This window comes from Cyprinodon variegatus, unplaced genomic scaffold, assembly GCF_000732505.1.
Source record: "Cyprinodon variegatus isolate N-32 unplaced genomic scaffold, C_variegatus-1.0 Scaffold466, whole genome shotgun sequence".
Classification (NCBI taxonomy): Eukaryota; Metazoa; Chordata; class Actinopteri; order Cyprinodontiformes; family Cyprinodontidae; genus Cyprinodon; species Cyprinodon variegatus.
In genome coordinates, this window is record NW_015150919.1 from 209843 (window position 1) to 236014 (window position 26172).

Consider the following 26172-nt stretch of genomic DNA (forward strand, 5'->3'; position numbering starts at 1 on the left):
ATCAATCAATCAATCAATCAATCAATCAATCAATCAATCAATCAAGTTGCTGTCTGATGCTACTGGTTTATTCTTTTCTTTATGTCTGAACTCATTTTTTTCACAAATGCATCTCAGCTAATAATGGCCGATTATCTGTTATTTCTCTTAATATCAGATGGTGAAGCTTGGTCGCCTTTCTCAGAATCAGACTACCCAGTATTGAGATTCTGTTTATGGTGGTAATACTCTTAAAATAAATTTAGCATAGTTTAAAAACACCTTAAAAAAACCTACTTAAGTTAACAATGTTGGTTGGAGGTTAGACTCAAGCAACAATACTCTACAAATTCCTTACAAGCATTGCATGAATTAAACACATTTAATACAAAAAATAGACATTTTTGTAAGATAAAAACTAAACAGAGAAGACCAAGACTTTCTTCAAAAGATATAGACTTGTCCAAGCACATCTGTGGACACGCAGATGTGCAAAACTTTTCTGTTTTGTCTTTCCTTTTAAAATCTGTTTCCCATTTCAAACTTAACTCCACAACAGTCACCTTTTTTAGGCTTAATATATGCAAACTACAGAAAGGGTTAAATCATCTACTAAGATTAATATGAATGTAAAATAAGATTGCTTTAAGTTGGGCTTAAATTCAAAACCTCTCTTTTATAGACAGGCTCTGTTACATTATACCTCTGAGCCAGATGTTTTAAATCCTGATCCCCAGTTGAGTAAAACCTAAAAAATCTGTTTTGTTTTTCTCAGTGCTTTTTTTATTATTAAAGATGCAGCAATCAATGTTTAACCGAAATCGCCTTAAGCACATTGAGAACCAGTCAGCAATAATACAACTAATTAGGTTTACCTTTCAGCATTAAGAGAAATAAAATCAAATTGATCCTACTCTCACATTCTACCTACTACTAGAACAATCATTAAGAATAAAATTCAATAAAAGATTTAGATATGAAATCATGTTTATTTTCTATAAAGCTTGTGTTTGTTCTTATCTAAAAACTAGCTTGTTTTCAGACCCTTATGTACATTATATTAAAGGAATAGTACTATTCCTTTAAAGTGTTAGCATATTTTTACCAGTATAAATGACAATTAACATCTTGTATCCAAAAACGATTTTAGAATTATATTCTTTTCAGGAACAAAATATAATGCATAATGGTTTTAAATGCTTAGTTATAAGAAATACACTTTGTAAATGTTTAATCATAAGTACAAACTAATGCCAGGGCCAGAATTTATATTTGGTCTGTTTTTCTCCAGCCATTGTTATGACAATGAATGACATCCATATTCGGTTCCTGTAATTAGTCATCAAACCCTCGGGGAAAATAACCCAAAGATTTCCATTGAACTCTGATGTAGTCGTGACAGTTTTACTGAATGCTGCGAACAAGAAAAGGAGGGAAAAAGAAGAAAAATAGCCTCTGAAAGCACCTCCTGCAGTTCTGCCACTGTTAATGTGCTTTGGATCAATCCGTGCATTGAAAGCAGTATTGCATCACTTTAACTGTATTATTGCCTGAACAGCAGGCCTGAACTTAACCGTACAACAGAGGATGAGGAGCAATGTTTTCAGTTTTCAACCACTCAAAGCTTGATTATTAACAAATAAGCAAGCAATGATAAAATGTATATAAAAAAAAGCATATTGTAAACTGTTTTTTTGTGCCACAGTAACAAAAAACTAAGCCTCACCACAGTTTACCACTAATATGCCTCAAAAAACCTACAAAAATTAAAACTTATTTAAAGCTATTTCTTGATTTAAGACTCTGTGCCTAAATATTATAGTGCTCAGGTAAACAAGGATGCCAATAAACATCACTTTGCATTTGACTCTTCAGCTGGCATTTAATGCTCGTTTCTTTGCTGCTTTTGCTTCATTATAAGCCACTTAAGCTGCATGAAAGTATCTCCTGAAAGCTGAACGTTTGCAATTTATGAAAGAGCTAAAAAGTAAGATATTCCTCTGTGCTTTTTAAAAATGCTTTCAGTCTGTGAGATAAAACAAGAAAACATCTTCGTTTAAAAGATGTATAGAAAATATACTGAGCAGCCTCAGTGAATGGTTTATTAGTAGAGCCTCTATTAGAGGTTGTCTGTTCATCCTAATGTATTACTAGGATTGTCCCCCCCCCAATAAAAGGGTCAGAACGATTGGCCAAATTTGAATTGCTTTGCCCCATTCTACAAGACTGCCTCTTTTGAAATTTCACGATTATTTGTGCTATTCTTTAACAAAGATTCAGCTCTACTAATAAATGCATTGACTTGTTTCTCACCTCCATGAATAAAAAAAAAAGGTTTTTCCTCAAGTAGTTTCATGATGAAAAAAAATTCAAAAACGTAACTTTCCTTTTTTTTTAACTTATAGATCCCTACGCTTAGTTTAACTTACACAACTGTAGACCCAGACTAAAGCAGTTAATACACTAATGTTCAATACAAGACAAAAAGCATATGTAAACAATAATGGGAAATTCAGAGACCAGTCAATAGTTTTGTGGAAATCATGGGGAGGGTTAGTAAGATAAGTTAGGTAGACATTAAACTGTATTGTAGATAAATCTTTCCCCAACCTTCAGCCATGTTTCTAGAACTCCTTTTGAAAACTGCACAGTTTTATTTTTTGTAGTTGGTGCCTTAAACCCTCAGAAGCATTAGAAACAGATCACCTTCAACACACACTAGAGCCAAACTCCTTTCTTTCATCCTGTAACTTTAAAACATATCCTTACTTGAGCACATGAGAATAGATGAATGGCTCATTACAAGGCTTGTGAGGAGCTTAATTATCATGATGAGGGAATTCAGCCATTACATTCAATGGTGCTGGAAAATGGAAGTTGCAGGATTGCATCTGTAGGGGAGTGGTGTTACCATCGCCAGGTTATTCCCAGTACTTCAGCCAACAAACTTAAAAAAAGGCCACATGTTGGTCAATATCCATGAACAAACTATGTGAACGGGGCGTGGAAAAGTGACACACTGAACCGATTTAAAACTTCAGTGTGACTACAAAAGGGAATCTGGTGAGAGAAAATCTTGTAAAAAGCCACTAGTTTATGATTAATGCACACGTGAGATCTGAAACTGCACAATGCCAGAGCAATCCGAGCTGCCACCATGTTTAAAAACATTTTACAAATTAGCTAATTGAGACAGTACAGAAGTTAGCTGTTATTTTTGCATGACTTTTAAGTTATGCAAAAATTAATTCAAACCAATGTTAGCTTTCAAAATAAACCAACATCAGATATACAGCTGGAGCATTATTTGAAAGCTAAACCGACGTGTGACGCATTGTTTTAGCTGTTTCTGACTTTATAATATGAACTCAAGTAATATAGAGAACAGATCAAATCTGATTTGGTCAGTGTGCTTCACAACTTAGCTTTCAATCCATATTCTCTTCTAAGTCTTTCTAGATGCTCTTGCTTCCTCCTTCTGTTTAGAACATAAAATAGATATTTCTTTGGTTTGTCTGTTTAGACTATTGTGAGACTTTTGCTCTGTTCGAAAACCTAGGACGCATCCTTAGAAGACCGGATTCGAAGGCCGATTACGTCATAGCGCGGTGCCGAGGTCTGGTCGGATTCCAAGAGTCCTCGTTATGCGGCCTTAAAACGCATCCTTCTTTTTGCCCGATTTGAAGGACGGCTCTGATGTATCCTCGGTATTCTTGGATATCCCAGGATTCATTGTGAGACCAAGCAAGCCGTGAACAGAGGAAAGATTATTTGGCGCCGAACAGTGGTGAAAATTGGAAGTTCAGTTTAATATAATACAAGTCATTTAATAGTTCCGTCTGAGATTAATGAAAATAGTTGTTTTAATGGTTATTGAGTCAGATATGTGGCGGTAATGTTTGATTTATCTAATGGTTTTTATCTGTTACTGTGTAAATGGGTTTGGCTATAATTTAAGGACAGATTCTAATATATTTGCAGGGTGGAGACTATAAATCTGATAGGATTTTTATCTTTTTAATGCTGTTTTGCACAATATGCTTTACTACGTATTTTTTGTTGTTGAATATTAGAGATTTTGCAGATATATTTTTTGTAAATATATTGTTTAGATTTACTTATATCTTTCTACCCCTTTTATAGAATAGAATAGAAAATCCCTTTATTTTCCCACAATGGGCAAATTTACAGCAGCAGAAAGATTATTGAAAATGGTCACAAAAATGTGGACCTTAGAAAAATGTATAAGAATAACATAATAGGGAAGAGTTAAAATATAAACAATAAAATAGTGTAAAGTGTTTTAACAATATAAAACTGGGGAATAAATAACCAAGATCCAGCTATGGACATTTTTACAGTAATGGATATTTGAAAAGAGCAGCAACATGAGAGATGTGCAGAATGACAGCAGCAGGTTATTTAACTGACTAAGGTTTCTATCATTACATTTGATTTTATTTGTTCCTGCTCCTGGTGGATGGAACATTTATTCCATTCTGGATTCTTGTGAGTGTAGTCTTTGTTCACTTCACAATAAAAAAGAAATAAACAGTTTTAAAAAATTCTGTATTTATTCTTTTCCTGCTTTGTGTGTCAACGTTCACGGTTGCTAAGCAACAGAGCATACGATGGTAAAACCCGCCGAAGGGTAGAACTGGTCGAATTCACAGCCAAAACTCTTCTGGTCTCCTTATTTTCAAGGATTTCGAAGGATCCAGTCTAGGTAGACCGCGTCCTTGGAGGACACGTCCTAGGTTTTCGAACAGAGCCTTTGGGTTGAACTGGTGACCTTTGGAACCCTGAGCTTGAAGAAGTTAACGCAGGTACATTAAAAATTAATAATTAACTTCATCCAGGATTAACTTTTGTTCCTGGAGAGACTTAGCAGGTGCATGAAATGCATAAAACACTTTGGTTCTTATTGCATTTCTACTTTGCCATAAAATAACATCAGACAAATCATTTCTTTTTCACACAAAAAACATATGAATATATCTGGTAAGGCAGTGTGTGGAAAAAGAAAACACCTTAAATTTAAAAGCAGCCTTTAAGCCACTTAAAGCTGACATGGCAGGTTTTCCACCTAGTTTCTGCTATGAAGACAAACTGGTTTTGTGACTGTAAGCTGGTTAGGTGAGAAAACTGAAGCAAGAGAGCGGTGTCAGGTTTTTGCAACATGTGCTGAAGGTTTGCGCCTGAGAAACACTGCCTGAACATTGTTCTGTGATTTAAAGGGAGCTGGATCATGAAACTTTGAAACAAACTGAACACACAGCCAAATTTCAATGGAGTTTTAAGAGCTGACAAAACTTCTGAAGGTAGGTGTTTTAAGGGTTTTTGGCTGTGGGACTATATCTAGCAGTGCGTATTAAAGACAGTTAAGGACTTTATGTCTCCCAGAGTATTTAAATTAAGTTTTCTTTATTACATTAGATGACATTCACATGATCTTTTATCCATTCCACCATACCTGAATAAAATCAGTCATATTTAGGCTCCTAACCCCACTGCAAAGAATATCTTACCATTTTAGGATCACAACAAATAAATGTTGTCTTATTCAATCATCTGTCAAGCCATATTGCTTCATTATCTCCTCTACCTCACTGCCAAACGTTAGTTTATCAGTGTGACAGCACACAGCTGTGGGGGAGCTGATTATGACAGATCTTAAAGTGGCTTCTGAGTGGACTGCCAGGTCTCAGGTGGTTCATCCTGCGATTTGGCCTCATTATATCCTCTGACCATACTCCCATTTTTTCCCCCCAAAATGAATCAATAGGCAGCAATGCAGGAGAATTTTTTTATTACAAAAGTTCTGCAACCAAATTAAAAAAAAAAAGATATCATAACCAATCTTTAAGGATACATTTATCCAAGTGATTTCAAGCAGAAGCATTGAAATGTTGGCAACTCAATTTAACATAAGAGGTATGAGAAATTGTGGTTCAAGTTCATTAACCATCACAGCTGATTCAAATGATTGCCTTTTCCCTCAGCATGTTCAAGTGATACAGAAGCCCCTTAATTAACCATTTGTTTGAGGTGTGAGAAAAGGAGGGGGAAAAAGGTGAAGGACACTGAGCCCTGGGAACCAGGACTGAGAAACGCTGCTAAAAACAACTACAAGAGCACCATGGAATAATCCATCTTGGATTTCTTTTTAAAGTGAAATAGGATTTTGAAATCAACATAAGTTTTTGAAAACAATAGGATGTTGTAGTTGATACTCAGGTATGCACCCAGATGTCAAAAATCTAAAAATTAAAAGTCGAAAATTTAAAAGTTAAGCAGTCATGTAAAGTCTTGCTCTTTAAAGGGAGCTTCTAATGAGTAACACTAATGGCGAAAGGTAATGTTTTAATTTTAAGATTTTTGTGCTCTGTCTTAGAGTTTTTTTAAACCTACAGTAGGAATACATTACCTTATTAATTGAAGCCAGTACAGAAAGAGGTCTCCAAATGATGTTCTGTTGCACTGCAGATCAAAATCTTTTTCCTCAATATATCATCATGAAACCATGATATTTAAATTAATTGTTTATTAACAGGATTTTGAATAACTTAATAGCATGCTGGGAAGGTAATGGGTTGGCAGGAGCAGCAACAGATTTAGGAAATGCAGGGTAGTGGGCCCAGAGGAACACTCTTGTGGTAAATTATAGATTATTTTAGAGACTAAAAAAGTTTTGTACCCTCGTCTGTACATGTTGCACCCCTCGCCACATTTTTCCACACACGCTTCTAAATTCTTACTAACCTCAATAGAGTTCTTACCACACTTAAAGTGTTGCAGAAACTCCAAACCCAATGCCAGGAAAGCAGCAGAGGTCTGCAGAAACCCTCTCTTTGAATTTTCTGGTTTTACACCATATCAACCTGACACAACCGTTTCTAAGTACTTTATATCTATTACTAGATGGCAAAATAAAAGACCATAGGAATGTTATTTGCCTATTGACATTGATCCCATCCAGCTTAGCATAAAGAGCAAAGATTGGCTGTTCTTATTTTCCAATGTTTTACAAATAGAATACTTTTTGTGTCTGAATTAATGAAAAATATGATTCCAAAATATGTTTTTCCTTCCTTAAAGCAGTCTTTTTAAGATGGATAACTCATTAGGGTCACTATAGAAGATGAGTTCATTCCATGTGTATATAATGTCGTTTTTTGACTGTGTGCATGTTCTTGATTGTGTTGCATGTGAAAATTGTGTTTTCAGGCATTTTAATTTTCTCCTTTTTTCACTTTTAATTATAAAGGTTAACGTCATTTGACCCGCAGAAATGTTTTATTATAAAGTCTTTTTAGATCTGACAGTTTTTCTCAGTTCACTCATACTTATGTCTTTACAGTAACCGTACTAAAGTTGTATTTTTAGAAAACATGACATTTAATCTACAGGGTATTTTTCATGAACTAACATTTCTCACTTGCAGATCACTTGCAGCTTCTTAATCATGAGAAAACAAAAGCAATTCCTGAAAAGACCAGTGTTTTTGCTCCTGGGCATTTGTTTCCTGTGGTGTCTCATCCTGCCATATTTTATTCTGGTATGTATCTTTATCCATTTTCTCTGGCTTTTGGGGGTGGGGACTTATAATTCATCACAGCTAAAATCTACTTGTAGATGCTATAAATGTACTTATTGCAGTTATTGATTTTAAAGGCTGTGAGGATCTCTTCAAAGCATCTCTGCAAAGCAATTTGAACCAGACTAGGGAGATTATAATTGGGCTAAAGCAAAGCTATTAAAACCCCATGTTCACCTTTAAGAATGCATTGTCGAATGCTTGAATGTGGGGTTGATATTTATTCCAGCTGTGAGTAGTCGACTGAAACCGTTTTTCTTAAATAAAGGGTATTTTTATTCATAAAACCAACCATTTCATACACCACACTGTCAGAAGTAATTCCACACTTTCACCTTCTTCACATCTGTCAGCAAACTTTAATATATTTTCTTGTGACAGAACAACAAAATTCTCCATAATTGAAAAGACAAGAATACATGCTTTTCTTTTTTTTTTTTTTTTTTTTTTTTTTTTTTTTTCAGATGAAAAAACTAATAATAAAAGTGTGGTGGGCATGGTCATATGCATTAAATTTACAGCTGTTTAGCAGAGCCTCTTTTATCATATTAAAAGTACATTTTTAACTTGAGATTTTTTTTCCTGGTTTTAAACATACTTTTCGATAAATGTAAAGTGTTGGTGGTCTGAAGTAATATTTCAATCTTAAATGTGTTTTCATTAGTTTCAAGAAGAAAAAAAATTAAACCAAAAAATTAAGGCATCAGAAAACATTGACCAGTTTCTATTTATTCTATTTAATGAGTGTAGTGTGAGAATTAACTGAAATGGACTTCTGCAGAAAGCCCTTCTGTTCATGCATCTATTGTATTTTATACACAGAACCTCAATCTGACTTTATACTCTCAGACATTTTTATTCTGATCCATCAGAATAGGAAGTTATGAATGCTTGCTTTCAGTAGTCAATTCAGTAGTTGTATAGCAATATTATGAGAATAGGTGAAAATAGTGTAAAGTCTGCAGAGTAAGAGCACATGACACATATTAGAAATATACAACCACAATAAGAAATTTCAATTATATTTTTATGTGCTGATTAAAGCAAAACGGCAAACCTAACACCAGTTCAGCTAAAGTAACGGGCCTGAAAGATGGTGGGTTAATCAAAGTCAGAAGGTCTAGAGCAGAGGTCTGCAACCTGAGGCTCCGGAGCCACATATAGCTCTTTGGGCCCCTCTTACAATGGTTATTTATAGTTGCTAAAAAAAAAAATAATATAAAGAACTACCTAAAGTACTGTGATAAATACCAGTCCTAAAAATTCACAGTGGCTTTTATTAAGAATATTTGAATTGCTTTTTTGCAGTAGAATAACATTTAAAGCATTAGAAATATGTTTTTAGAACCACCTTTCTTTAAATTAGCTTTGAAATTATGCTTTTATCATTTTTTACATCAAATAATACTCTATTAAAGGAAATCCATGCTTACCCCTTATGAATTGTTTTGTTTTTCCTTATTTCAAAAGCTAAACACACTGTACGAATAAACTCTTGGGTTTAAGATGGCAACTGATTTCAAGTGGCAAATATGTGACAAAAATAATTGGTTGTGTTTTATTAAAAAGTAATTTGATATTTTGCAGCTCTAAAAAACGTTTACTCAAGCAGAGCTGGGGGAAAATGACAATTTGAATATGAAACATTGCAGACCCCAGGTCTAAAGTAACTCTGGAAACGGAACTTTTTGATTTGTATGTAGAACATTAAATACGACAGAACAAGGAAAGTTTCAGTGGTACCACCAGGCTTCACCGTAGGGATGCTTCTCTACAGCAGGAACAGGGCAGCTGATGGGCGGTGCAAGATTTAGTTGCATCCTGGCAGAAACTTTCAGGGAAGCTGCAAAAGCCAACTGACTTGGTGCTCTGCCCTCCAGTAAATAGATGATTCTAAAAATTCACCCATAGCTAAAAACCATATACATGTGTTGCAATGCCCCACTCACAGCCCAGCTCTAAATCCAATGGAAACCCGTGAAAGAAATTTGAAATTGAAGTGCACAACTAAGTTGTTTGCAAAACATAAGCAAAGATATCAAAGCATTTATATGGGTATAGAAATAGTTCTGTACAATAATGAATTTTTAGAGTGGATATATAAAAATAAGTGGGTTATTTTTTTGCTTTCAGTTTACATTTACCGAAATATGTTTTTTTTTTTGGTTTTCAGACAAAAGTTGACCAGAGGAGCAGCAGTGCAACTCCTGACAGCAGACTGAGGCAGAACAGGAAAGTGTGGCTGGAAACAAGCAAGGCCCACGGTGAGAAAGGAGCAGTGAGATAATAAGAAGGGTCAGGCTGGAAAAAACGAACAGAAAAAAAGGGTGTTAATCAGTGGTGTCAACACCATATTCTCTTCCTTGAGGAAGAAAATAATCGAAACAACTAAAATACTTTCCCTCCTGGCAACTAGAGAACACAGAACAGGAGTGGAGCATATTAATATAGAGCGTTTTTCAGGCACTCAGCTCTTACTTGCATTACTTTGAAGTTATCCCAATTCAACAGAGGAGGTCATATGAATGGAGACTGATTAAGCATATTTAAGTGCTTATTAGGAAGTGGATCAATTTGCATTGAGGGCATCTTACTCCCCTTTAGACTGGCACTTAGACGCAAGAGAATCGACAGCTCTTTGTAAGAAAGAACAAGGGAATAAAACAGTAGAGTTTTTTTCTGACGACAAACCTGGCTGTGTACTGTTATAACCTTAGTTTGGTTCATTTCTGAAAAAGGCTGTGCACATTGATTCAAATTGTGCTTTGTTTTTCTATTGCCTCCCTTCAAATTTTGCTTTTGAACACAAATTCCCTCTTATGTGATGCACAGGTGTCCAAAATGTGTTCATTCAGATGTATGATGCATATATGTATTTATTTTGCTTTAAAGTTAAATTTTATCTGTTGAATCTGAAAGTCTTCCTTCTATTTTAGATGTGATGAAGATTTTTGTGGCATTTGTGGATGATCTACTTGACATTGTTGAGTCAGATGATAAAGGTAAGAGATCTATTTCAGGATAAAATGTCTTTACTGCAAGTTTTATGCCAACATTGTTGTTGGAAATTTGATGCAAATGTTATCATAGACTCTGCATGCAAAAAGCAGCCAGTGAGACATCAACCATCTGTCTTTTTGAGGTAATGATGATGGATTTCTCTCTAATGGGCTTGCAAAAACAAGTCAGCTCTATATGATTTTGTTTTCCAATGGCAGAACACCCATGCAATACATTTTAATGTCTTGCGGCTAACATATAAATAAACTGGGTTTCATTGGATGCAATGTTTTTTAAAGAAGAGCAAATCATCAAGGGGACATTGGTCTGATAACTTTTCAAAAAGCTTGAATCATTCATTATTCTTTTTTACTAAGAAACAAAAAAATTTCAAATAAATGTCTGCTTTAAAGATATTTAGATATTCTATGTTTCTTTTATTATTATTTTACCTAATTTTGTGCATATTTGCCTTTAAGTCTTTTTAAGAACCTAGCTTGACACTTGGGTGTCTAGATTAAGAGCCTAGTTCAAGCAAAAGAGGATCAAAATGGCGTAAGAGCCATTGCAATAAAAGACACATTTTAAGAACTATTCTTAAATGGGATATTTAGGCAATAATATGATTTTTTTTTTTTTTTACAAAAAACACAATCTTATATTTCTTGGAGCTCAATTTATCCCTCGGTTTCTGATATCAAGCATTCTGACAAGGTGATGGTAAATGATGAGCTAAAGGATGATGCATCTCATAGATTTGACTGAATCATTAAGATGATTTGTCTTCACCTAGCCTTGGAAATATTTCCTGCCTGAGAACTGGGACTTGGGCATGAAGAGCTATTCAGAAATGTCAGCCACTTTTTCACCACTTTAAAGCAGAAGGATGACCCTCTCTCTTCCAGTCTCCTCGTCGGTGCGTTTTAAAGGCTACAAAGAGGAAATAAAAGCTGTTCAGGAGAAAATGGAGGCAGAGAAGGCAAAAGGTCAAATGAAGGATGAGATGATAAAGGAGCTGCATGCTGATAAAGTTCATTTGCAGCAAGAAGTGACTCGACTAGAGGAACTCCTGAAGCTGCAGCTGATGAAGGAAGAGAAGAAAGAACAAGTCAAAGCCGGTGAGGTTTAACTTAAAAATGAAATGCACAGAGAAAACATTTTTACTGGTTCAAAAGAGGAGAACCTTTCTCTAGACATCATGGATTCAAACTTTCATGCTGTTAATTTAAATTTCAGATTTCAGGTAACAAAAATAATAAAGTAGGTAATATGAATTTATACTTAAAGGTATAGTGGAGGATGTTATTTTTCCAGGTGGATCATCAAAATAAATGGTCCTCCTAATTGTCAATCATTCTGGTGATATGTTTATGTAAGGCTGTCTTATGCGCTCGTCCCCATTTTCATTTACCGGTGAGTCTGACATAGTGGAAAAATTGCAAATCTTCTTATGGAAAGTGGAATGTATGAGTGATGCAAGCATCAACTTTTAAACAGAACGTGCACAAGGAAAAATGGGCTTGTGCACGCTCTTGCACACGTTTAATTACTTCTCGGGAGCAGGTACAGGATTATGCATGTGCATTTTTATTTTAAATTGAATAAGGTGAGTCTTTTCAAAAATTCGCCAAAATCCTCTACTATACGTTTAAGTGCAGATAAGATATTAAGATATTTCTTTTTTTAAGCAGGAAGTGATTTACAGATTAAATTATTGAAATATGTGAATCACTGAGTTTAAAGAATCTGCTGTCTTGATGCTCACTAGAGTGAATCTGTCCCTAACAATGTCTTTGAAGAGTGAAGATTTATGTCAGATAAAAGGAACTCAGATTTTAACTGCATTATGCATTTGCATTGATGACCTCCATGTAAAGAACATGGCTAAAGAATTGTGGCCTTCTTGAACCTTAAGCTTCAGTTTTCTCATTTTTTCTTGTCTGTCTGAAAGTTTAACTGCCCTGCAAGCCTTGATGACACTCTTACATGTTCAAGCTCCATTTGCTCAACAACCAAAACAGGTGCAATTTATTGGGTAGTCATGATGGCATAAACTGTATGCTTATACTATCTCTGCACATTTAGGGACTGAAAAATGTTCCAATGCTTCTTAATGAAACGGTTAAATCTCAGTCAGATTTGATGGTGGGAATTTTAAACAGCCTGTCATAGATTTTGTTGGGATTAGATTTAGATACTATTTGATGTACATGGGACAAACCGAAAGAGAACAAAACTTTAATTAGTCTGCATGTAAATTATCCATGTAATACCATGTGCTCACTTTCTAAACTGTAAAAAAAATATGCAAAACATTCAATAATGTGTATGTATATAAATGTTTGATCAAAGTTTATTCCATGCCCTGGCTACCATCCAATTCAACACACCACATGTAAAGCCAGGAAATGTTAAGAAAATTTTCCCTTACATTTTTCTTAGAGGATGAAATCTCAGAGGATAAATATTGCCCGCTGCCACCTTTAGATGGGTTTCCAGATTGTAAGGGGAAAATCAAGGTAAATGAGTAAGATTCTTTTTATGCCAGTTTATGATTGCATTCTGTTTACATGTTCTGCATAATAATTTCAGTATTCTGATAGCTTTTGTTTCATGTTTCAAAGTCATTCCCATTTAATTATTTTCCCTTGTGCAGTGCACATTGATATTAAGCTTCGATTTTAAATGTGTGATAGCAATTGCAAATATCCAAGTCAAATGTTTTTAATTAAAAGAATACATAAAATATTATGTACTGATATTAAATAATGATATACTATGTACTGATGTCTGTGTTCTGTTGCCCCGTGGATTTCTGCGGCGTCAGTGGATGAAGGACATGTGGCAAACAGACCCTTGCTACAGCAGTTATGGTGTAAATGGATCTCTGTGCTCTTTCCTCATCTACCTGAGCGAGGTACCCAGCAGTGTTTAATAAATGCTTAGAAACAATAGTGTAGGAAATGATGCCTTGTTTGGCCAGAGAAATGAATATCTTATTGCACAAACATTTAAAGATTCATGTAACACTATTCTAAGAGTAACATTTTAATGGTATTACGTATATTTATTTCTCCTAGCATGAAAATTCAGAATAATAATGTCTTCTTGTGTAAATGTTTTTTTTTTGTTTGTGTGTGTGTGTGTGTCATGTTAAGATAGAGTCCTGGTGTCCTGTTCTTTCACACAGAGTCGTCCCTTCAGTCAGTTCAGTAACCAAACAGGTAAATACAAAAGCCAATGACTACAGGAAGCATTTTTGGTCCATGGATTTGATCAATGATTGTACAGATTTCACTGGTTAGAAAGGTGCTCTAAAAAATAATAACAAAAAAAAACATATTTCAGTGAAATGTGAGTCTGAGCTGGAAGGTATTTTCTTTTCCCTATTTTTTCCCCCCTTATTTAGGAGGCAAAAATAACTTTTACCTCAAACTATTCAGAAAAAAAAAAAATTGAAGCTATCCTTATCAAAACAAACAACTGATTCTCAGATTTTAAATTGATTGTTTTTGAGGTCTGGTTTACTCAATGGTAATATTGATATTTGGGGTAATTTATACTTGTTAATGTATTGGTGGTGAATAAATGTAAATATAAATGGAAATGAAAGTGACTGAATTAATGACCTGTTTAACTGTTCTTTTCATTCTGCTCAGCCAGAATTAAAGCATGCAGTGGTGCGCAAACATTTTGAAGGTCTACACCAGTCTTTGCACAACAACACCGAATTCCTTTGGATTAAGCAGAGAATTCAGAGTATGGAACAAATCTGGTTGGAGGCGGGACAATCTCTTTCAGCCAAAAACAACCTCACAGAGCGGAGAGCTAAACAGGTACAAATAAAAAGTATACATTCGTAATTCTGTCTGCAATTAAATTTATTGTTGGAAGTCTGATTTTGCATTGAAAATTGTTTTTTTGCTACCTATTCATATTTTAATTTTATATTTAATTCTTACTCTTTACAGTTGCATTGAGAGATGTATGTTCAATCATAACAGTATTTATGTTCATCTTTATTCTAGTTGTCATTAAAATAATATTTAAACTGACTTTAAATTAATCAAAAGATTCAGAGGAGATGCGTTAGTTTGAATGTGTGATTTTAATAAATTTAATTTAACAGACATGAAAATGAAAATATGAACACCCAAAATCATATTTGGTTTTGTTTTTTAGCTAACTGCATCTCAACCACACACTTTTGGACACCATTATGAAGCTTTTGACTTAAATCTGTCTAAATATTTGATCATTCTTATGGATTGAAATCATCCAAGTAAATTTTAATTAATCTGTTTCAGATCATCAAAATCAAAATATTTTTAGGGGGCCTGATGCATGAACATTGTTAGACGACTTTAATTATTAATTTAATAATCACTTTGTCATTGTCTTCTCGGCACACTCACTGACTCACTCACTGTAGGTCCAAGTTTTTACCATCTATGTGTTGAAGGTGATGTAGATAAAAAAAAAAAAAAAACTTACAGTACTTTAAGAATAAAATGCAATACATCACCACCCCTGGTTGAACAAAAAGAAAAAGAAAAAAACGGCCCCACAGTATCTGGTTTCAGCAACTGTGCTTGATAGCTGTTATCTTAGGTCTAGATTGGGAATTGGTCAATTAAACTACTTAAATAATGATATTAATATGGAAGCTATTCCAATTACTCATAGATGGATGTAAATTTTCCATTGGAGCTATTGCTCTACATAAATCCATGTGCCATTAACAAATGTATTAAGCATCAAAACTTAAAGCATTCCTTTAAAGTCTTTGTCTTCAACACTAATAGTTTTCTGGAACTGCTTTGCCTAAAAAAAAAACAACTTTTCCTTTTATCTGTTCTGTGAATTTCACCTTTAACTATATGAGCAAGGAAAAGGTAACCGAAGCCTGAAGCTGTAAGTCCTCCTGTAAAGCTTAATGGGATATACCAACCTTTCTATTAAAAGGCAACTAATAGCTCTCTTTTAAACCACATGTCATTTAATGTAAACTGTCTGTGAAATGATCATTAATACAATTTAAAATTTACATAAAATTATCAAATTCCAAATAAGGTAATAAATCACTGATCATGTTTAAATACAAAATAAATACATTCTCACTTTGCACAGTTATAGAAAATGAAACAATTTGAATCTCTGGCAATAAATTATTTAAAAGGACAAAAAATAATTCACCTGCTTATCTATACTAAAGGAAATACTCATTAAAAGAAATGTAATATGAGTACAAAAACATATTTCTTATTTTTTTCAATTATCTCAAGAGTCTTGGAGCCATGAATGCAGAAACATCTGCCAGCAACTTTTCCTTTACGTTAGACTTTATTATGTTAAACAAAAACTCTTTCCCTGTGAAATGATGGATTTTTTTAATGCCTCTATGGTTTATTTTCTGCTGTGTGGTTCTTTTCTGTTTTTATTTTATTTATTTTTTTACCTGTGTGGTTGTAAGCATGTGGTACTTGTGGTAAAATCACTTTCCTGCAGATCTAATGCCATATTGTGTCTCTTGAGTTTTATACTGGTGTCTTCCTAAAACGACAACTCTCATGACCGGGTTTCTTCCGTCCGCAGTGCATCTTTAGAGCCTTCAATGAGCCTTCAATAGTCCTTTTTAGCAGCTGCCTGTCATGATGTTAGCGAAATTAATTTTCTTTTAGCAAACAGATTTTTTTTTTTCCTATAATTTTGCAATTGTAAGTTGTACAGTTTTATAAACGGCTATTTTAAAAGAGACTTATTGTTAATTTAGCATTTGTTCTGTACTATGAGGCTGTTTTTAAACATGCTTTCATCCTTCATTTAAAAAACCTTTTTATCCCACTTACACCCAAGTTAAGAAAATAAACTCATATGTACAAAAGTAAAACCTTCTTCCAAGAAAAGTCGGGCTGTAGAATTAATGTGGAAGGACAGCTGTTCTCACTGTCTGCAATGAGTCATCACTTTGATCAGGAAGCTTTTTCATTTTGACAGAAAAGACAAAACAGAATCTAGGGAGATATTGACAGAAATTCAAAGTTTTCTCCTATCCATTAACCCCCACCCACCCATTTCTTCAGATACTTGTGCATCCTGGTGTGCTTACGAAAGAAGCAGGTCTGAAAATAGCAGACAATGCTTTCAGTGGAGGCCCACTCGGGGAGCTGGTTCAGTGGAGTGACCTGATATCTGCACTTCATGTTTTGGGTCACCATCTTCACCTGTCGGCCTCCATACCAAGCCTCAAGATGTGAGTTTTCATCTGCGGACCTCTGTAGAAGAAAATCTGTAACCAAAAGCAGACATGTGGCCATCGTAATGTTGCAGTCTGTTTAAAATGATCAAATTTCATTTCAATCATACGTAAACCTGTGCAGCTTTACATCTATATTTGCTCTCTTTAGGTTTTTTGGGATTCAGATAGGCGGCTGCCCCCCTCAACACCCAAAAATTGATGCAGACCTGATCTACACGGATATAATTGGTCTTAGACAAATTCAGTCTGTACTTAAAGCATCATGGATAAAATACAAGTGAGTACAACAATAATTATCCGCATTGATTAAATTATTCTGGCATTTCCTTTTATGCACAAACACCTTTCCAATGGATTTAAGGGGGAAGGTACAACAGCAGCTTGGTGCTGCTGGTCAAAATAATTTATCAAGTAATCATTGATCAAATAATCATCAGCAGGATGAGTCAGTCATGTCATGATTTATTTAATTAATCAGTAACTTAATTTTAACCAGTTCAGAAAGTAAGTTTGCAGTAAGATTAACCTAAGTTGCTACTTTAAATTTGTATTTTGTTGTGTTTGAGTATAATTGATATAACACTAAACAATAACCCTAGCCCTAGTCTAAAGCTCTTTCAGTGGTCAGTAGGAGTTGAACAGTGTTTAATGACTTCACCTCATTTCCTATATGGGCAACGTAATCAATTTTGGTCATTTTAACCAAACTACTGAAACTGTATGTTTTTGTAAAGGTAAAAATCTCCAGTCAATTATGATGCAATTCTTTTACAGAAATCACAACTCTTTCCATGTAGATGTACATTTCACATTTTCAGTACAACATGACTCAGAGTCCTGCTGTGAATTTGTTTCAACTTGTGCGAAAGTAAAGGTGATTACAAGGTTTAAATTTACGTTTTGAAAATCAATCATAAGAACAATTGTCTTGGACACTACTAAATCATTAGATGTTTCTGCGACTTCAGAGGCCATAAATCTAAATATGCAGCATGTAAACTCACATGTTAGTTATTCTATGCAAATGCAATGTAATAGGCCTTAGTTAATACATACAAAGCAAACCACAGAGAAAACAGTTTGGCCACGTTTTGAATATTTTTTTTCTTTGAACAATTAAAGTTTAGATTAATTCAAGATCAAATTAACTGAGTCATATTTCACTGAAATATGTCAATGAAAAAAAAAGATGGAGATATTCAAAATGAGCTCAAAATAAATATTGGGTCCATTCCTATATGGGTGTTTATTTGCAGGTAATTTTCATTTGAAAGGGTTAGATGCCAAAACTGTTGAAAATGTCTGCAAACAGAGAGATGTGTAAATTTTCACCTTTGAGAGGAGAATAACAGGGAGCTGATGTCTGATACCATAACATTTCAAGTCAGCTAAGGATCTCGGGTATAAAAGGGGGTGTCAAGATGATGAGACATCTAGCAAAAAAAAGGAACAATGGGAACACCCAGTGGAGATAAAAGAACTGAAAAGAAGAGGAAAAAATGCTGGTTTTAGAATAAAGTAAAACAAAAAGGCAAGGAGAGAAGAATCTGGAGAAAATCTGAAAAAAAATGAGATGTAAAGGCAATTTTACAAAAAGAATAGGTTAGCTTCTGCATCACACACACAGTATGAATGTCCTTGGTGAGTTTCAACATTTTACAGGTTTAACAGATGTTCCCTTTCCTTTCTGTGCACACGGCTAACCTTTCATCAAAAAAGGAGTGTGTGGGTGGAAGAAGGATTTAAAGTTGTGCTCATCCTTAATCTGCTCAATGAATAGATTGGGAAAATGTTTCCCTAAAAACTAGTGCCTGCCTAAGGAATGCTCAGCTCCACTAATCCTGTGACGTAACCTTTTTGCACTTCTATAAGTTTTTCTCTTCTATTATGAGTATATACAAAGTGAATACATAACAAAAGGTTTATGATAATGACAGATGTACATACGAGCCTAATGAGTTCCACTTCTGCAAATTAAGTTATTTTTAACATGGTTAGAAACTTAAAGGTTGTAGGAAGTCAGCTGTAATTTGGCCTTTGAATAAATCATATTCAAACAAACTGTACCACTGGAATAAATACTGCTTGAATCCCAATATTCTGCAGTTGAAGGATCTGAACGTGCTTCAGTATTGGAACAGGGAGTTAATCAATAGGACCTTAAACTTCTATATCCTTTTTTTTTTCGCTTCAAAGACAAATTTATGTATAAAATTAATAAGAATGATTATATTAATTGCAATGGATGAATATACTGGCTCTTGAAATTAAAAAAAAAGAAAATCACCAAAATTCTAACAATACTACTAAAACCAAGTAGCAGATTTTTACCCCATATTGTGACCTACACCTATTGATACGCCTATCTTTTTATACCTGGACTTTTTCGAGTCAGATGCTGATGCTGTCAATAGTCACTGCTGCCACCCTGTGGTTAAGGGGGGAACTGCTTGTTCTGCCAAATAATGTTAAAGAACATTTTAAATAAATCCTGCACCTGGATCATAATGTACATTATCACCAAAATGTTATGGTTTGTACCGCAGACTGAGGTGCAGCTTTGGTAGATATTTCATTAAAATCCATTCATACCTTTTCAAGTTATCCTGTACTCAGATGGACAAAAACTCAACTAAAAACATAACCTTGCACAGGTAAAAATATATGTTTAATGTTTTAATTAAAAGATTCATTAATGTCTGACATAGAGAAACGCATGCAAAAAATATATCAACAGTTCACATTTATTTTTAGTAGGGTTGAAACCTTTTGGTAGGTAATAGTTTAAGAAATTTATTTTTGCATATTATAGGATGAATGGGATGTTCTGAATAAAAACAAAAACAGAAAAAAAACATCTGGTCTAATTTGGTGTTTGTACCAAATTCAGCCGCTCTGTCTAAAGGTAAGTAGAGATGGATGGAGAGCACACACTTCACAGTTTGGTGTTGAAAGCTTAATTTTTTTTCTTCAGTTTTTGGTTTAATTTTGGAGCTATAATGAGGTGTATCCATTAAGATGCTTTAAATAGGTTGATAAAAGATGAAATAGGATTTTTTTTTGTGACGAACATTTCTGTCTGTGTGTCTGACAGGTGTATAATCCGTGTGCTGGACTCTTTTGGCACTGAACCAGACTTCAATCATGCAGACTGGGCTAAAAGATACGACCTTAAAAGTCCGTTTGGGAGCCTCGATATGTTCCCCATGCAGTTCTACACCATGTTCCGTATGCGTCTGATTCTCACCCTTACAACTTGAATCTGATATTTTGGTTTATCGCCTCTCGTCATTATTTGTAGTATATTTCCCACAATGATGTCTGTGTCCTTGCTTTGTCCAAACAGCTCATACGCCAGACAACACATTCCTCGGCTTTGTGGTGCAACATCAGTTAAACCAGGAGGACGACAAGAAACTGAGCTCCACCCAGAAGAAAAACCAGGCTCTTGTTTATGGGAAGAGTGCCACATTTTGGCAGGTATTACCTGAAACTGCTTGAATTATGAGAGTGTCTAATAAGATAAGTCCTTGTATACTATGCTTTGTGTATATCAGGCTTCTATTGTTCCTTCCGTTGTTTTAGGGTAAAGAGTCTTATCTGGATGTTATTCACAAGTACCTTGAAATCCATGCGACAGTTGACAACAGTACTCTGATTCCAAATTATGTGATAAACCATGGGATTATCAAAGGAACTGATGTGCAGACTCTGTTGAGACAAAGCAAAGTAAGTGTTTGATGGAAGGTAATACAAGGTTTTTGCATCTCTTGAAGCAATGATAGGCAAATGTTTTTAGTCTTTGCTAGTTCCACCATCAGACCCTGAGCCATAGAGGTGGACTGATTTAGTTCACGTTTTTAATACTTTTTTTATTATTATTATTGTTTTAGCAGAGAAAGTTTTAACTTTTTTTATTTGTCATTACCATTGTTGAAGCTTAGTTTAACTTTTTAGTTACCTTGACGAGGCTCATTGTTGCTCTGCATGTCTTAAAGCACGATTGGGATTGTTTTCTATAGAGATGCCTTAAAATAAAATCAAATAAAATAAAAATCCCTTTTATGAGATATGTACCTATACAAATACTGTAGGCTTATATGGCCTTTACCAATCTCAACTAGAAGGGGAAAAGTCCATAAAGCTGTCCCTGCTGTTAAACCCTTTTAATGTAAGCTGGTGGAATAGACAGCTGTTTGAAAGTCAAAGAAAAACATAAACAGCAGAAAAATGTATACTCACAATGTTCATCAACTGGAGCTAAACCGTTTGAAAAAGACAAGCATCTTTAACAAAGCTTAAAAATTGCGAGCAACTGTCCAAACATATTTAAAATATTTTGACCGTATATATATATATATATATATATATAGGAAATATATCCAAGAAAGCTTAAAGATAAATTATATTTTTCCCATTGGTTATCAAAACTATTTCTTTTAGTTGCAGTGAACATGTTGCTTGGAGAACAGATTATATAATTGGTCCAAACTCCTTATTGGTCTCAACAGTTAAATAAAGACATATGTTCTAGCTAAACTGGGGTCTTTCTCTGTGGAGTTTGCATCTTCTATGGTTTCGACTGACAGTTTAAATGCATTCGTGTTTGATTGATCAGAGACCAAAATTATCATTAGGCTTTCATTTTGCATGATTTTATTTTTGTCTTGTGTGGGCTTGGACTCATAAAGGACTGATGACCTGGCTAGGGTTCAACCTGCCTTTTTAACATTTATTATTGGACAGCCATATTATATGGTACCAAAATGACTAGCAAAAGCATCTGTATCTTCCTTTGTTTCGTCAGCTGGAGAAAATTTCTACTGCAGATGAAAAAAATAAATGGAAGCAATGTTTTGCATTCTCCTGATACTCATTTTGCTGGTGTTTGCTGACACCATGTGGTCATAACCAAGAATTATGTCATGTTTTCAAACTAATCTTTACAAAATTCATAAAGCTTGTTTGTTTTAACAATGTATTGTAGGTTTTTGTTGGGTTGTCATTCCCATATGAAGGACCCGCCCCTCTGGAAGCCTTAGCCAATGGCTGCGCTTTTCTGAACCCCAGATTAAAACCACCACACAGCAGACTAAACACTGAGTTCTTCAAAGGAAAGCCCACCATCAGAGAGGTAATTTTCTTTTTTTCTGTTATTTAAAGAACTTTTTTTAATATACCACCTTAAAAAATGTAAGAAAATAATAATAATTTATTCAAATATTAATTAGAATATTTTCTGGTTGATTTATTTCTGAAGGTGACCTCTCAGCACCCGTATGCTGAAGACATAGGTGAGCCCTAGATGTGGAGAGAGCTATCACTGGGATTCTCAACAGCACTGTGAGTATCTTAAAGTCTACCATGCAAACCTGAAAAACTGGATTGGAAAAACATACTGAAATAATTCTCTTTAATACACTTGTATGTTCTAGGTAAAGCCCTACCTTCCCTATGAGTTTACCTGTGAAGGAATGCTCCAGAGGGTTAATGTCTTAATTGAAAAGCAGGTTTGAAAAGATTAGGATAGTGGTAAATCAGAGCATCATGTGATATATTTATTTAAAAAATCTTATTTTTCCTCCCCATTTGCTTGTAGGACTTTTGCTCACCTTCTATACCCTGGCCTCCCCTGAGTGCACTCCAAGTAGTGGTAGCAGAGGCAGGTACATCGTGTAAACAGGCATGTCGAAGGGCAGGGCTGATCTGCGAACCTACATTTTTTCCATACCTAAACAATGCTAAAACTCTCGCCAAGTGAGTATGTGAACAGACGTTTACAACACACACTCCTAGTGAGATGAACATCAACATAGATTTGATTAAATCATTCTTAAATATGTTTAAGTGATTAAAAGTATTTTACATGGATGCGATTACAACTTTTGTTCCAATTCAACACTTAACTAAGGAGTTTTAGATGTAATTTTAGATGTAACAGGGAATCTTTTTTTTGTTTTTAGAAAAGAAGTGTTCTATATTTCTCCATCTTTCTTTGCATGTAAATGTTAGCTGTAGCTGTGGGGGGCTGACATACTTACCGCCAAACAAGAAAAAATGCAGGAACATACCGGTAACCTAAGGGGCTTTAGTGTTTTTATTTTTAATTGTATTTTTTTTTTTTCATTTGGATTTAGTGTACACAATAAATATCTCAGAATTGCTGGTCAGGTATGAACTCTGAAGACCCTTGAGGTAATCAGAGAGCGTTGTTCCGGAGCGTAGAGGCAGCGTTTATCTTCATGTACTTCATATACTCTTACTCCTGTCAAGTTTCAACTACTAAAAACTTGTTGAAACTTGACACATTCAGAAAGCGTCGCTGCTTGAAATCAGGTCTGAAAAGAACTGTTATCTGCTGCTTTTAAATAAAGGCCAAAGATATTTTCATCAGTTCCTTTTAGCAGTTTTTGTTGGTTTAATTCTCTTTATCCGAGCTGTTTAAATAAACCTCTGTTTTGCTCTCCAAACCTGATGTTTTTAAAGCAAACCGAATTTTAGCAGCACTAACCTGTTTCATACATAAGATGAATATTAATATTTAACTGTTCAGATTATGAGAAAGCATATTAGAATAATTCTTGATTTTGAATTTACAGATCGAAAGCTATTTATTTTGATATATTTTTTAAATTTTAATAAGGGCTTCAGAAACTTAGCATATGTGAGTAATAGTATAACCTTAGTCCTGTTACAATTTCACTGTCATTTGATTTCTTTTTTTAAAGAAATAGTAAGTAAAGAAAAATAAGAATGATAATTTATTTAATAAACTTTTCTGTTTTCATTTGCAGCCAAGATATAGCTTGTCAAACATCAGAGTTTTCTGATGGCCACATTGTGTACCCAGCCTACAACAGGACCAGTAATCATTGCCTGTTCCAGTTGGATCCTCTGCTCTACAGCTGTGTCAGATCTGACCAGTCCCTTAATCGCATCTGCCCCTGCAGAGACTACATCAAGGACCAAGTAGCCTTGTGTAAGGCATGTATATAGCTGCTAAACAACGAACAAATCACCTTTGAATGATGTCAGTTTGGCATTTCCACCTGGAGTTTCCAAGTTAACAATATTGGTCTTTTGTAAGTTGAAGCTTTAAAATAAAGAGTTCACCAACTGATTACTTCAGGAGTTAAACAAAGTCCGTTATCCCTGACAGTGGGACACACACATTAAAAAATAACTATAATAAGATAAACTTGTGTTATCTTATGGGTCACATACAGCCTGTCTTCTGTGTTTTAATTTAAAAACATCCATCTTGGTTGTTATGCATTATTTTAATGTTGGCACTGCAGCTAAAGATGTTTGCATTTCTTTTTTTTTTTTTTGTATTGCAACTCATTCACAATAGATGTATTGTATGTATTTCAAACTACCTTTGCCTTTTTTGTTTCAAGTATTTATTTAAAATGATCTTCAATTCTCTTGGTAATGTGACGGTTTAATGACTGCATATATAGCACTTGCAATACTCAGGATTTAGCTTTTGGTACAAACACAAGTCTGCTCATTAGCATCAACTGCTGGGTTTACACTAAATGAACAAAGTGTACAAAATATTGGTCTTGGACTTTAGTACCTTTTTGAATTAACTTTATTTGCTGACATTTAAGGACTCTGTTCTAATAAAAAGAAAAAGCAGGCAACAATCTCTGACATTAAGGAAATAATACAAAACCCTTAAACCCATCGCTCACTTAATGCATGTTGTCAGGACAGAGTAACTCAGGCTTGATGTGGATGATGATGAAAAGGTGTGAAATATAGCCTTACTTTAGGTGACAAGAAAGCTTATTTGGGTAGTTTGCCAATATTGTGGAGCGAATAATCCTTTTACTGCCTCTTTAACATAAGGAAATGATTTGTGCCAAAAAATAGCATAATAAATCAATCTCATCTTAAATGCATGGTAAGATTATTATTTTATTTTTGTTTTGAGGGTGAAACTTTTAATTGTGTCTTTCTCCCAATGTTAATTTATTAAAGATAGGTTGATTAATTTAAGATAATTCAAAATATGCAGATTTTCAAGTACAATTTGTGTATTTTGTATTATACAACTTTTCATTAATTTTCAAACATCCAGAGTAAAAAAAAAAAAATTAACTTGTAGATCCATAGAGATGTCTAATAAATCCTAAAAGTTCATAGATCTGTTGTATTTAGTTCAGTAAACAAGGTACACACTAGTATTGTTTTCATACATTTTTATAATTTGGACCAATTTTTGCAAAAGTTTTTGATGGGTAACAGATAAAAGAAGAAAAATATATTTTCCTACCCACAATGGTGCTCTCACTGTTGACCCTATGATGGGTGAAAGAAGAGGCACTAGATAGAAGCTACAATTTGCAGTATCCAAATTGACAATCTGTCCATTGTGTGTGATCAGCAGACATGCTGTACGCTGTCACCATCTGCTGGCAGTTTTTACTCATGCCTTCAATTTGGCAGCTTGCTATTTGCATGAACATCAACACTTATAGTGTATTCTAAGTTCTACTTGTGTCTTATCTCTCTCTGCATCCAATTTTTTTATTTTATTTTTTTATAGCTTTTTCACACTTAGTGTTATATATTTCCTCTTTCTTATCCCACTCACAGCTTGATAAATGATGACTTGCATTTAGTGCAAGACTCAATGAAAAAGAAAGTGTTATATGTAATTCTAGGCTTATGCAAACCTTTGGAACCCACCGTGTTATTAACACAAACAGTACCTCAATGACTTGATTAATGCTGAGAATTGCTACAATAAGAATTGCTAAAATCAGTCAAAATAGGAAAGTTTAACTACTGTTGATGCAAGTATCCATCTTGAATGTAGAAGTTGGGTTGCATCATGCTGCATGGATTTGCCTCACATTTCTGGGGTATTTCAGGTTGAATGTTTGGGATAAATGAATGCAGCAAAAAAAAAAAATGATCAAAGTTAACAAATGTTCTAATAAGCTTAAGGCCAGAACTTAAGGGAAGCCATTATTGAAAATATTTTAAAATATTTTTTGTTAATTTTTGGCAGCATTCTACATCTGGAGCATGTGGTTGAGGTCAAAATTTGAATCATATAGCTACAAATTTGAGGCCAAGTTAAAAAATGTGGTGGTAGTCCTACTTTATTATTCTATTCAATTTGATAAATGTAGCATTACTACTGGCTGTGAAAGTAGCAACCAGGGAGTATTTGTCTTGTCCACATGGGCAACGCTAAACTTGATGTAAACTGGGTCTCCTCTGAAGCATTTAACAGATTTCTCATCACTGTATAAGAGTGATGGTGGGGGCTTTGTCCAGACATTGGTAAGGACTGTTGCTATCTTCAACAAATGTCTGC

The 26172-nt window shown here is 34.4% G+C and overlaps 1 protein-coding gene across 1 annotated transcript; it reads left to right on the forward strand.

The window, feature by feature from the left end:
* Positions 1-5168: 5168 nt before the first annotated feature.
* mgat5 (mannosyl (alpha-1,6-)-glycoprotein beta-1,6-N-acetyl-glucosaminyltransferase) lies at positions 5169-25457 on the forward strand. Its single transcript, XM_015389571.1, is given in 20 exon segments — positions 5169-5300; positions 7435-7537; positions 9750-9840; positions 10513-10578; positions 11482-11694; positions 13019-13095; positions 13404-13493; positions 13735-13800; positions 14236-14412; positions 16660-16829; positions 16984-17112; positions 19930-20063; positions 20182-20315; positions 20421-20564; positions 21823-21969; positions 22096-22135; positions 22138-22178; positions 22271-22345; positions 22435-22592; positions 23630-25457. Coding segments are annotated over 19 exon segments (2247 nt in total). The 5' UTR covers positions 5169-5300; positions 7435-7444; the 3' UTR covers positions 23832-25457.
* Positions 25458-26172: the final 715 nt, after the last annotated feature.